The sequence below is a fragment of the Narcine bancroftii genome, chromosome 9 (genome assembly GCF_036971445.1).
Source record: "Narcine bancroftii isolate sNarBan1 chromosome 9, sNarBan1.hap1, whole genome shotgun sequence".
Classification (NCBI taxonomy): Eukaryota; Metazoa; Chordata; class Chondrichthyes; order Torpediniformes; family Narcinidae; genus Narcine; species Narcine bancroftii.
The window spans coordinates 110,491,040-110,504,616 of NC_091477.1; the positions used below are offsets into that span (position 1 = coordinate 110,491,040).

Consider the following 13,577-nt stretch of genomic DNA (forward strand, 5'->3'; position numbering starts at 1 on the left):
CTTACACAGACATTACACACACATGCGCTTAGAAGGGGGGTTAAGTTAAGTTAAAGTGCGATTCTGTTTTCATGTTTAAAGATAACTAAAGGCAACTTTTGTTTAAGTAACCATTTGTCTTGGTGCATATCCATTGCTGCTGAGTTTATGGGGCCTCTCGGCTCATAACATTTTTACCATACGGGTTCTTTGAAATTTGCGCTCTCGGGTGGCGGGCGCTCTCGGGTGGCGGGCGTCCTCGCTACGTCATCAAGCCCTCCCCCCCCCCTCGGATCCGCCTTCAGCGGGATTCCTTTCAGGAGGAGGTGGAACGGCTTCGCTCCCACCTCTGAGGCGCCCCGCCACCCAGGCAGACGGAGCGAATTCAACCAGCCGATCCTCCTCTGGACCTTTTATGGAGGCAAGTGAAGCGAATTAATGGGCAGAGGAGCCAATAAAAGGGGCTAGTCACTGGAATGCAGCTTGGGGTGGGGTTTCTTCCTGCTGCCTGGAGGAAGGGAAGCATCTTGCAGCATGCAGTGCTGAAGCCCCCACTTTTCCTATCGCCAGCCGATGTCATTTCTCCTTGCAGCCCTCAAGTTTGAATTTGACGTGGCCCTACCTGACAGGGCGAGAGGAGCCCTCCCGACGCGTCAGCTCGAGCCCACTCGGGCCCCGGGCGGCGAGGAGCCTTCAGCGGGCGGCGGCGGCGGCAGCTGGTTGGTTCTCTCCTGACTGACGTCACCAACCAGTGAGGACGCTTGCTCGCGCCGCGGGTCAGCGCTCGACGGCGCGCAGCCCGAGGCTTCGGCCCCCCGGAGTAGGCCGCAGGCCTCACGACCCCTTCTGTTTGAATCGTCACGCCGGGCCGGGGTTTCGAGCTGGTTTGAGGGGTGCCGCCGGCCTCTTCGAGGGTCACTGGAATTTCGATGCGGCCATCGCAACAAGTGAGCTGGATTCGCCCCTCGGTGTTTAAAGTTTTCTTTAACGACACGGTAACAGCCGGTTCGGCCCATCGAGGCCCGTCCTGCCCAATTAATCTCCGTATTTGAAGGGTGGGAGGCCACACGGGTATGGGGGAAACTCCCTGCAGACACCGTGAGTGGAGTTAAAACCTAACGCTGGAGAACCCCAGCAGGTCAAACAGTCTCCTTTATAGAGCAGAGAGAGAGATGGATGACCAACGTTTTGGCTTTGTGGCCTTCATCAAAGTATGGAAAATTTCTGAACATGTCAAGTACACCGTTTGACCAGCTAATAAACTTTGTGTTTTTACTTCAACCACAGTGCCTGTAGGGTTTTGAGTCTCTCCAGCATTGTGTTTTTCCCTGCTGCTGCTATTAAACTGCAGCAGCCCCGGGTCGCCCTCCTGGGACCCAGGTGCGATTCGTGGGCCTCCAGCACCTTTTAAGCTGAGGGGGGGTGGTGGGTGGGGGGGGGGTGGTGGGTGGGGGGGGGGTGGTGGGTGGGGGGGGGTGGTGGGTGGGGGGGGGTGGTGGGTGGGGGGGGGTGGTGGGTGGGGGGGGGTGGTGGGTGGGGGGGGGTGGTGGGTGGGGGGGGGTGGTGGGTGGGGGGGGGTGGTGGGTGGGGGGGGGTGGTGGGTGGGGGGGGGTGGTGGGTGGGGGGGGGTGGTGGGTGGGGGGGGGTGGTGGGTGGGGGGGGGTGGTGGGTGGGGGGGGGTGGTGGGTGGGGGGGGGTGGTGGGTGGGGGGGGGGGCGGGAATAGCCCCGGTAAATCGCCAACCCGGCGATTTGGGGGGGGTAATCCTGCTCCTGCGATGACACGATAAGTGAAGCATCACGCAAACTAGTCTTCCCTGTCCCGTCCCCCTCGCCAGCTGCGAGTGTCCGCCCCTCCCCGCCACAGCTCTTTTGCTGCTCCGGCCACCGGTCAACGTGTCCTGGGTAAGTTTAACTGGGTTCCCTGACTCTCTCTGAGGCAGGGCAGGAAATCGGTTGACTTTGGACGACGCTGACCGGGACGGACTCTTTCAAGCTATTTTGTGAGTGGGTGCGAACTGGGAAAATTGCCCGGTGAACTGCATTTTACAAGGTAGTTTGAAAGCACCTAGAGTTGGATTCAAACCCGGGTCACAGCAAAGATGATTTAAAGAGTATCATGTTGTTGCTATGGAATTTTTCTTTGGATCTTAAAACCATGTCCAAGTTTTAAGTAAATACATGATGCTGGAGAAACTCAGCAGGTCAGATATATAACCAATGTTTCCTCCTTCAAGGTGTAAAAGGGAGCCAGGTGTCCATACAAAACAAACCAACCTTGAAGAAGTTCTCCTTTGCCCATTTTGTTCAGACACCTGCCTATGTTGGTTATGCATCCATTTTTGCTATATAACTGCACTGTTTCTCCAGCATCATTCTTTTCATTGCTGATGGCACCAGATTTGAACCTGGGTCACAGCAAAGATAATTTAAAGAGTGTTGTTGCTGTGGGTTTTTTCTTTGAATCTTAAAACCAACGCCTGAGTTTAAGTAAAAGCACAATGTTGGAGAAACCCAGCAGGTCAAACCGTGTACTTGATGTAGCAAAGATAAAGATACATATCCAACTTTTCGGACTTGAGCCCTTCATCAAGGTATGAGCAAAATGGAGGCAGGTGCCCAATTTTAAGTGCCAGTCACAATTGGAACAAAAGGGAATGACAGTATATTTGAAGTCCTAGCACCAAAAGACATCCTTCAGTCCAACTGGTCTATGCCTGTCAAGATGCCTTCCTGAGTTTGTCCCATTTCTCTACATTTGGCCCAAAAACCTGTACCTGTCTGAATGAATTTTCAAAGTGGGCAACAAATGGCAGATGGAATTTAACATGTATGAGTCTGATGTGTTTAATGTTGGTAGGTTAAACCAGGACAGGGACCTGCACAATAAATGGCAGGGCCTTGCAGGGTGTCGTTTAGAAGGGAGGAGTTTCTGAACAACAACAAACTATTTGTGGTTTTAACGTAGCAAAACATTGCAAGGTGTTTTGAAAAATTGTTGGCGATCAAATTTGGTATGTCACATGAGCATGGAATGAAAGTAAATCTCTGTATGCTTGAGATCTAAAATTGCTGGAAATACTTGCACTGGGCATCATTGATGGTGAGTGGACTGTAGAGCTTGATGTTTGTTTATCAAGGAAACCACAAGTAGAATCTTAAAACTGCAGACAGAAAATTTCACAGCTCAACTCATGAAGGTGCAGCTGCCAGTGTTGAGAGTAAATAAAATGAAAGTGCAAGAAAGAAATCAGGAAAAAAGAGAGCCCAAATTTCTTATTGAATTGAAGAAGGTTACAGATTTTTGGAGAACTATTTGATAACAGGAAGTAGGATGAATGCATTGAAGTTTTTAAAGAGATTTTGTATGTTTTAATGACAAGCTTATATCCTTGTAACATAATACTGCCATGTTGATGTCTTTTGAGATCTGTTTTCCAGCAATATGAGATTTGGCTTTAAATTATTTTTTTTTCCTTTTCAACTCATTTGTGACATATTGCATGACCAAAGTTTATTTCTCAAACAAGACTGGAAGCAGGATTGAAACGGAAGTATTTTAACTTTATTATGTGTACTTAAAGAAAGAAGAAATAAGCAAACAATGCAGGGTTTTTTTTGCATTTGTATGTCAGCAACCTCTGTTTCTTCTGTGGTTCCGTATTCCCCAAGAGAAGTGAGACTTGAAGAACAATTGCTGAAATGTTTTTCCAGGGTGGTTATGAAAAGAGTTTTTGTTAGTCCTGATCTCTAAATAGGTATTATTAATAAAGAAAAATTTGGATATGCAGCATGGTTACAGCCCGTGCCACCCTATTATACCCAGTTGACTTACAACCCTCCGTATGCTTTGAACGGTGGGAGGAAACTGGACCACCCGGAGGAAACCCACGCAGACACGGGGAAAATGTACAAACTCCTTACAGTCTGTGCCGGATTCAAAATTCAGTTGCTGGCACTGGAAGAGCATTGCCCGAACCGCTAATCTAACCGTGCCATCTAACATAATCCATGCTATTGACGGTTTCTTTATGGGATCTCGGAGCATAAATCACAACAGTGATTCATTGGATAAAAAACTTATCAGAACATCATTAAAACAGTGTCAAAAGCACTGCACAAACATTGTTTTTCTTGAGCAGAAAAGCTAAAATAAAATGTTGATATATTCAGCACGTCAGACTTCAAACAGAATTAACATTTTGGGTGGCGATTAGTCTCATCAAAGATTTTCTGAAAGTTACACTATGAAATATTTTCACATGTAACTGGGGCCTTGTGATGTTTATGAAATAAACATTAAAAAAAATATATATAATTTTCTGCCTGTGGTGGCTGTTGCTCAGGTCAGCATTTATAGCCTAACCTATATTTTATTTGCCCATTTTCCCACATTTCTGTTGAGTTGGTTATGATCAGCTAGCAAATTCAGCCAGAAATGTGCCACTTTGGCCCTAAAGCCTGGTCCAACATTTCGTAAGCCCAAAGTCTGATCTGTTAGCAAAATTGACACTTGCTCCCACTGACTTCTGAACATTTCTTTATTGGGAATCTATATCTGCCTCAAAAATATTCAGACTTGTTTCTGAAGTACTCTGAGGAAGAAAGTTCCAAAAATGCAACCATTTGAGGAGATGTTTCTTCTCATTTTAAATCAGAGTACAAAGTTCTGTATTATTAATCATGAGAAAAGGTTGTTCACTGCCACCTTTAGATCTTGTATGTTTCAATCAAGATATCTATCACTCTTGAAAATGCAAGAGGAGCATGTCCAATTAATCCTTGTTAGTCAACCCAATAGTTACTGGTATTAGTCTTCTAAACCCCTCAATTGTTTCCAAATGCATTAACATCTTTAAATAAGGAGAGCAATACTGAACATAGTACTCTAGTGTGGCCTCACCACAGCTCTTTCTAGCTGAAGTACAATTTCTGCACTTTTATATTTCTCTTGATAAGTAATGATATTGTTCGATTTCCTAATACCTTGATGTACCTCCCTGCTAGCCTTTTATGAATCATGCAGTAGGAGGTTCAGATCGCTCTTTTCCTTGGAGCTTTTCAACCTGTCACCATTTAGGTAGTGATTTTTAAAAAAAATTTTCCTTGCCAAAATGGACAATTTCACATCTTTCCCCATTAAACTGCTTTTGCCGGATCTTTCCCCACTCACCATTCCTTTGTAGCCTCTTTGTGTTTGTCCTGCCAATAGTGCTCATATGTGCCAAGATTGAATTTTCTCCGTCTTACAATAAGTTTCTCTCCACCCTGCCAGGCGCCCTGATCCATTGCATCCTAAGGCAACACTCCCATCCAAACTAAAAGAACCTCAAAATTATTGGATAGTTAGAAAGTAAATAACAAATGTTTGGAAATGGTCTACAGCAGGCATTCTCTACTTTTTTTTTAAGCTGTGGTCCCCTTAGAACTCTGCTCAAAGTTTATGGGCCCCCTCCCCTCTTCCATGTGAAGCAATCAAGTTTGGTTTCTTCCAAAGTTCTCTCTTTCTGATGACATTAAAAAAAATTGTGAGGTGTGAAAAGAAAACAAGGCTTTTACTTAAATGTGCTGTGGCCCCGGGAAGGTGGGGGGGTGGGGGGGGGGGGTGACACGTAGGTTGAGAATGATAAGCGATCTTCTACCTCCAGTCGATTTTTTTTTTTGTTCACCCAGCATATCCCCATTTGCCATGATTAACTCAAGGACAGTGATTATACTCCAAGCCAGGATGTTGCATGACTTAAGGGATTTAGTTTTCTTATGCACTTGTAGCTTTTGTCCTACATGGCTTGTGATTACAGTTGAGGATGCTTTCGTGAGCTGCCATGCTGCATTGTGTAGGATGTACTTATTACTGATGGTGAAGAAGAGAACCAATGGTGATTGAATCAAGCAAATATTGTACGAGTACTTCAATTTTAGTTTCAAGTGTCTGTAATGAGTCATGGGTAATTTGCCATTATTTCCCTATTCATGTATATTGGTAGTGCATGGAATTTTGTTCTGATATTTTCAATCTGCAACAAAGCATTCTGCCTTAGAGTTTGTGATGGTGATGTTGGATGGCAAAGGTAAGGCTATGTGGAGCAGATACAGTGATAGAGGGAAATAGATCAGCTCATTGAATAGAGTAACGACAACAACCTTGCGCTCAACATCAGCAAAACCAAGGAGCTGATTGTGGATTTCAGGAGGAAGTTAGGGGAACACGACCCAGTCCTCATCGAGTGCTCAGCAGTGGAAAGGGTCAAGAACTTCAAATTTCTGGTGTCAACATCTCCGAGGATCTGTCATGGAGCCTTCATGTTGATGCAGTCACAAAGAAGGCTCGCCAGTGGCTATATTTTGTGAGCTATCTTAAGAGATTTGGTGTGTCACAGAAGACTCTCAAAACTTCTACTGGTGTACCGTGGAGAGCATTCTGGCTGTTTGAATCTTTGCCTGGTATGGAGGCACCAACTGTCAGGATAAGAATAAACTCTAGAAGTTGTTAACTCAGCCTGCAACATCATAGGCACCAGACTTCCACTCCACTGAGGACATCTACATGAGGCTTAAAAAAGCAGCCTCTATCCTCAATGATCCCCACCACCCAGGCCATGCCCTCTTCACTCTGTTACCATCCGGAAAAAGGTACAGGAACCTAAAGACGAGCACTCACTTCCACGCTGCCATCAGATTCCTCAGTAATCAATGAACCAAAGACACTGCCTTACTTTTCGTGCGCTATTATTTTTACTTTTTAGAGTAATGTTGTAAAATGATATAATCTGAATGTTTGGTCTATGATGCTACCACAAAACACTGAATTTCATGACTTGTTCATGACAATAAATTCTGATTCTGGGAGATTTTCACTGAGTTGAGCTTGATTTTGAGAGTTTTTAAGTTTGGTATGCATTTCAAAAACATGAAAATCCAAAACTTGAGTGCATTCTTGTCACCCACATGCACTGATAAATAATCTTTACTTTTCTCAAATATTAAAAAAAAAAGGTTTTAGTCATTACACTGAGAGGTTATGTTTGTTCATCCTTCACAGTGAGTGATGAGGCGAACCGTTTGTCCTCCATTTGTGTACAATAATTCCCATGACCAGTTGCTCTTTTGGGATATCTGATCTTGTGCCTCAATATAACATCTGAATGCAATATTTTATGCTGTGTGACGGTTCTGCCTCTTGTCTCGTTCATTAGTTTTGCCTTAAACCTCTTTCTGGCAAATTTTTACTTTCGTGCTTTTGGACTTTAACCTTCTGAGCATCATGGTCTGATTGAGCATTCTGCTAAAGATTCTGTTTTGTAATGTAATATAAAGAAAACACACTGACTTACCTATATTATTCTAGTATAGATGTAAATTTTTTAAAAGTTTTCTTTGTTTCTTTTTATATCAAGAACATTGCATGGTGTATTTAACTAATCTTTGTATTTAAACTGCCTTGTATGTCTCTTCCCGGGTGAGGACCTCATCCAGCTCTAGCCTTAAGGGCTGTTGAGGGAGCTGGAGCAGGGCGGATTCTTGGACTGAGCGGTTGGCACTGAAAAGAGATTGGAAGTGTTCTGACCATCGGTTGGGGATGGAGATCTTGTCGCTGAGGAGGACTTTACCATCTGAGCCCCAGAGGTCTGGAAGGCTGGCAGCAAAACTCTGCACGCCAAACTGCATGAGTTTTTCAAGCTCTGCTGGGACCAAGGAAAGCTGCCTCAGGACCTTCGTGATGCCATCATCATCACCCTGTACAAAAACAAAGGCGAGAAATCAGACTGCTCAAACTACAGGGGAATCACGCTGCTCTCCATTGCAAGCAAAATCTTCGCTAGGATTCTCCTAGATAGAATAATACCTAGTGTCGCCAAAAATGTTCTCCCAGAATCACAGTGCAGCTTTTGCGCAAACGGAGGAACTACTGACATGGTCTTTGCCCTCAGACAGCTCCAAGAAAAGTGCAGAGAACAAAACAAAGGACTCTACATCACCTTTGTTGACCTCACCAAAGCCTTCGACACCGTGAGTAGGAAAGGGCTTTGGCAAATACTAGAGCGCCTCAGATGCCCCCCAAAGTTCCTCAACATGGTTATCCAACTGCACGAAAACCAACAAGGTCGGGTCAGATACAGCAATGAGCTCTCTGAACCCTTCTCCATTAACAATGGCGTGAAGCAAGGCTGTGTTCTCGCACCAACCCTCTTTTCAATCTTCTTCAGCATGATGCTGAAACAAGCCATGAAAGACCTCAACAATGAAGACGCTGTTTACGCAGTCTCTTCAATCTGAGGCGCCTGCAAGCTCATGCCAAGACACAAGAGTAATTTGTCCGTGAACTACTCTTTGCAGACGATGCCGCTTTAGGTGCCCATTCAGAGCCAGCTCTTCAGCGCTTGACGTCCTGTTTTGTGGAAACTGCCAAAATGTTTGGCCTGGAAGTCAGCCTGAAGAAAACTGAGGTTCTCCATCAGCCAGCTCCCCACCATGACTACCAGACCCCCCACATCTCCATCGGGCACACAAAACTCAAAACGGTCAACCAGTTTACCTATCTCGGCTGCACCATTTCATCGGATGCAAGGATTGACAACGAGATAGACAACAGATTCGCCAAGGCAAATAGCGCCTTTGGAAGACTACACAAAAGAGTCTGGAAAAACAACCAACTGAAAAACCTCACAAAGATTAGCGTATACAGAGCCGTTGTCATACCCACACTCCTGTTCGGCTCCGAATCATGGGTCCTTTACTGGCATCACCTATGGCTCCTAGAATGCTTCCACCAGCGTTGTCTCCGCTCCATCCTCAACATTCATTGGAGCAACTTCATCACCAACATCGAAGTACTCGAGATGGCAGAGGCCGACAGCATCGAATCCACGCTGCTGAAGATCCAACTGCGCTGGGTAGGTCACGTCTCCAGAATGGAGGACCATCGCCTTCCCAAGATCGTGTTATATGGCGAGCTCTCCACTGGCCACCGAGACAGAGGTGCACAAAAGAAGAGGTACAAGGACTGCCTAAAGAAAGCTCTTGGTGCCTGCCCCATTGACCACCGCCAGTGGGCTGACATCGCCTCAAACCGTGCATCTTGGCGCCTCACAGTTCAGCGGGCAGCAACCTCCTTTGAAGAGCACCGCAGAGCCCACCTCACTGACAAAAGACAAAGGAGGAAAAACCCAACACCTAACCCCAACCAACCAATTTTCCCTTGCAACCGTGCCTGCCTGTTCCGCGTCGGACTTGTCAGTCACCAACGAGCCTACAGCAGACGTGGACATACCCCTCCATAAATCTTCATCAGCGAAGCCAAGCCAAGGAATATTTACACACACACACACACACACACACACACACACACACACACACACACACACACACACACTACGTAATTATATAAAAAGATTAATATATAAAAAAATTATTAATAAGAAAAATATATGTTCATGTTATTACCTAACCTTAAATATAGTATTTTTAAACAAAGCCAATCCTGCATGATTTTTGAACTTGAAAGCTACCCCATTGTTAATTTTTCATCAATCTTCGCACTCTGAAGACAAAAGGCATGACAGATGCTGAAACTGAAACAAGAATCAACACCGGAAGCTATCACCAAGTCAAGCAGTGTATATGGACACAAAATGTGTGTGTCAGTGTTTTGGTTTGAGTCACGACATCTGAGACTGACAGGGAAGAAGAATGTTTGGTAGTTTGCACAGTAGGAGGGAGGGGTAATTGGTGAAAGGAGGAACCTGATGGGGAGAAGCTGTTGGGCACATGAAACCAGATGGACGAGAAGAAAGAAATGGGTTCTGAGTGCTGGGAGATGCAGGTGCATAGAGAGTGGATATCCACGAAAAAGATGAGCCTGTTGGGAACATGGAATTGGAAGTTATCAAAATGATGGAGGCCACAAGGTGTCATGGATAAAAGTGGGAAGGAACTGCAGTTCCCCAAGAACCTATTCTTATTTGTTCCTTAATAAAATCATTTGATCACCTTATCTGAAATCTGTTCCTTTGTGTGAAAACTATTGCTCCAATTAAACATTGGTAATACCCTGTTTATGAAATCAACATCATTGAGCACTTCTCCCACTTCTAGTTTCTTTCTTCACCTGCCAATTGCCTGGTGCTGACCTTGTATTGATTGTATTAATTTGTTCCTAGGACTTAAGTTGGGATCTCATGATATAGCTGTGTCTCTGTAGATTGGGTCACCCAGCTTTAGGAATGACGTCAATAAATTGGAAGGGTTACAGAGGATATTCACCAGTATGGTGCTGGGACTGGACAGCTTGAGTTGCAGAGAGAAGTTAAGTTGGCTGGATCTTTATTCCCTCAAGTACGAGGTGGATAGGTGCAAGTTTGCAACTGACCTACAAGGCCTTTTCTTATTGGCAACCCACTAAATTGGCATGTAAATGACCTGTGTTGAAATATTGGGAGGACCGTTCACACTGGACCATGAAATCCTGGGTCTGTGCAGCCTTTAACATTAAATACCTGGTACCACGGAGCTAAGAAGGGCCCAACCTCCAGTGGCGTCATCCTGAGTGATGTATGATGTATGCGCAGGGCAGTGAAATCATAGTGGGAATAAAACACATACACGCACAATTTAGGAGTGTGGGAAAATACACGCACAATTTAATAAGACATAAGTGTACAATGTATAAGAGCACCGGAAAGTATACGGACAATAAAACATAAGCACACAATTTATAAAAGAGAATGGGAAAACCTACTGTAGTGGGCTTCAGACTGTTCAAACTGAGGACGACCCCACCGACCAGTTCGCTCAAAATCTGACAGACCTAGTGTCAAATCTAGTTCCCTGAGCCGACAGGCAACCATCTCATATAATGGTCCATCCTTAACGGTGCACGTTATAATGTTTGAAGATTTCTTCCTCAGCCCTTATCGAGAGGAGCGCTTGCACCTCTTGGTCCCCCCAGTTGGCCACTATTATCACAACACATACTAAAATTACACTCACACTAATACTAATATCTACACTAAAACCTTTGAAATATAACTACACTAACACTGCGTGTCATGTCATTCATGTGTCATGTCAATAATACACTAATACCTACACTAAAAACCTTCAAAAACAGAACACTAGCCTTAAATACATTGAAACACTGACCTTCCCTCCAAACAACTTGGCCAGACTGACTCGTTTCCCACCAAGATGACACATGCATGCAATGACGTCACTAATGCTAACCGGAGTAGTGGGTGGCCTGTTCACATGTAAATGGCTTGGCTCTGATACCACATATTAGTTGTATCGGTCTTGGTTAGATTTGTACCCCTCCCTACTGGGTTCAGAGCAGTCACACTGGCAGGTAAACTGTTAAATTCCCAGGTTTAACCCACATTCAACTGCCAGTGTGAAAGGGACTATAGTATCATGCAACATTAGAACAGCCATTTGGCCCATGTGCATACTGATTGTCAAGTAACTATCCATACCAGCACTTGGCCTTGTACTCTTCCAAATACTGTTTGAAATATTGTGAGAGTTCATACCTCCACACCCATTTAGATAGTTTGTTCCAGATTATGAACTCCCCACCCCCTGTTTGAAAAAGTTATTCTTTAAATATCTTATTCCTTACACTAAACATTGGTTCTCCACTTATCTATATTTCTGCTATGAGGAAATGTATCCTCCGTCTGTCCTATTTATGCCCTTTCCTAATTTTGTCCCTGCTTAACCTCCTTCACTCCCAGAAAAAATGTTTGCCTATCTGAATTTCTTTTGCTCCTTTTCCAATGCAATCACATCCGTTCTATAATGTGTGTCCAGAGCTGTACACAGTAGTCCAGCAGTAGAATAACCGCACCTCTTGCAAAAGGGGCATCTTAGAAGCATTTGCACAACAGTGGTGTAAATGGCATAGTCATTCTGATGAGGGAGGGTACAAATGCAGGCTACATTGGAGGGCTTCTGAAAATGACACCAATCCCCCCCCAAATTTTTCTAGTTGTAAGAAATGTAAACAGGAAGGAGAAATATCTGTTTTACTTTCCAGTGTTGGCTGTTGAAAAATAAGTTTATGAAATATAATTAACTTCTGTCTCAATTTCTGACCAACCTTTTTATCCCAACCCAGAATGTGTATGCTATATTTGATATTGAAAATTTACATGAAAATTGAAATGATTTCCCTTATAATACTTTAAATTCAAAGCATACCACCAATAGGGTGCCAGTGCATTACAACTGAAGGTCACAAAGATGGGGCTGTAGTGGCAGCGACACGGCTCCTGAAAGAACACACACAACCAGACGGGTTGAGCTCAGTGAGCAGACTAGTTTATTGCAGGCTGCTGGGCTGCACTTATACTCCCAGCCTGAACCTGGCTGAGAACTGCACTGGAGGACGCTGACGTTACCCGAGTGTCACGTGGTCTCCCGGCACGGGCTTTTGAGCCCTGTGCTGGGAGGAAGGGAAAATCTTTTTGGCCGACTGCCCCGCCGCGTGGCTTACAAGCGGGGCCAGTTCGCCTGCCTAGTAGTGAGCTGCCACAGGGCAGAATTTTCTATGTGAATAATGTTACTGGGTTGGAAGAGTGAAACATAGAAGTAGTAAAACTGACCCAGGGTTTCAGCAACTGAATCAAGAATGGGAGATGGTAACATAACAAAGGTGGAACTAAACCTTTGTTGTGACAAACAGAAGACAAGATCAAAAGTCAGTTCATATTGTCATAGCATAAAAAGGCCCTGCAGCCCAACTGACTCATTTACCTGCATTTGGTCCATTTCTTTCTAAGCCCTTCCTATCCATAACTCTGTCAAATGTCTTTCAAATGTCATCATTGTGCCCACATACTCAATGCCCTCTGACAGCCCATTCCAAGTATAGACCACCCACACCTCGTACCTACGATACTGATTTCTCAATTAAAAATGTGGTCAGGTAAACCCAAGAATTTTAGGATCAATATTTGAAAAAGATTCTACTTTAGAACATTATGCCTTAGCCTCGCAACAATGAAGCTGACATTTTGGATATCGAAGACAGAAGCAGGTATACAGTGGATACATTTCTGAAATTGCCTGCATGCTTGACACAAATCATTTCATGCACAGCAAAGAAAAAGCAGATGATTATTCATGGAATTCTTTTTTTTTCATGAATTAATTTATTTTTAAGTTGTTGAAATATGCAAGCACGTGGCAGGCTCGGTCAAGGCATTTAGCTTGCCTGAAGGATATTCTTAATATTTGTACATTTGGAGGTGGAGGCATGACTTAGGAAGTCTCTTGCAGAAAATGAACAATTTGCCTAGTGTTTTTGGTTTGTTACTTAATCTAGGCACGCTGATCAAAACAGGGGTAGCTTTAAACAATGACCCAAGACATCCATTTTAAGGCAAAATTGCATTCCGTGCACTACAAGCAAGTTGCTTGTCATCCTCTCTCCAGAATGGGAGCTTTGTTCAAATAATGATCTAACATTCCTCATTTTAAAACATCTGTTTATCCTTTGGCGTAACAGTATCCAAATGTATCCTTGTCATGGCTGGTCTAGTCCTAATAGTTATTTTAAACAAAAGAACCTTCTATAGTCCATGATTGAGTTCCTGAAGA

At 44.3% G+C, this 13,577-nt stretch overlaps 2 protein-coding genes across 26 annotated transcripts in view; one reads left to right on the forward strand and one right to left on the reverse strand.

The window, feature by feature from the left end:
* Nucleotides 1-1,050, reverse strand: part of irs1 (insulin receptor substrate 1) — a 111,453-nt gene extending 110,403 nt beyond the window's left edge. For 4 of the 22 annotated variants that reach the window (XR_011344305.1, XR_011344303.1, XR_011344296.1 and 1 more), the window contains exon 1: nucleotides 602-772. The gene's annotated coding sequence lies outside the window, so the exon portion shown is untranslated. Of the gene's footprint in view, nucleotides 1-601 lie in introns of all 22 variants that reach the window. The other 18 variants (XR_011344312.1, XR_011344314.1, XR_011344313.1 and 15 more) reach the window with 14 other exon arrangements.
* Nucleotides 531-13,577, forward strand: part of rhbdd1 (rhomboid domain containing 1) — a 57,642-nt gene continuing 44,595 nt past the window's right edge. Inside the window, exon 1 of one of the 4 annotated variants that reach the window (XM_069897293.1) lies at nucleotides 531-926. In XM_069897293.1, coding sequence (XP_069753394.1) covers nucleotides 909-926 — 18 coding nt within the window. In that variant the 5' untranslated portion in view covers nucleotides 531-908. Of the gene's footprint in view, nucleotides 975-13,577 lie in introns of all 4 variants that reach the window. The other 3 variants (XM_069897290.1, XM_069897289.1, XM_069897291.1) reach the window with 3 other exon arrangements.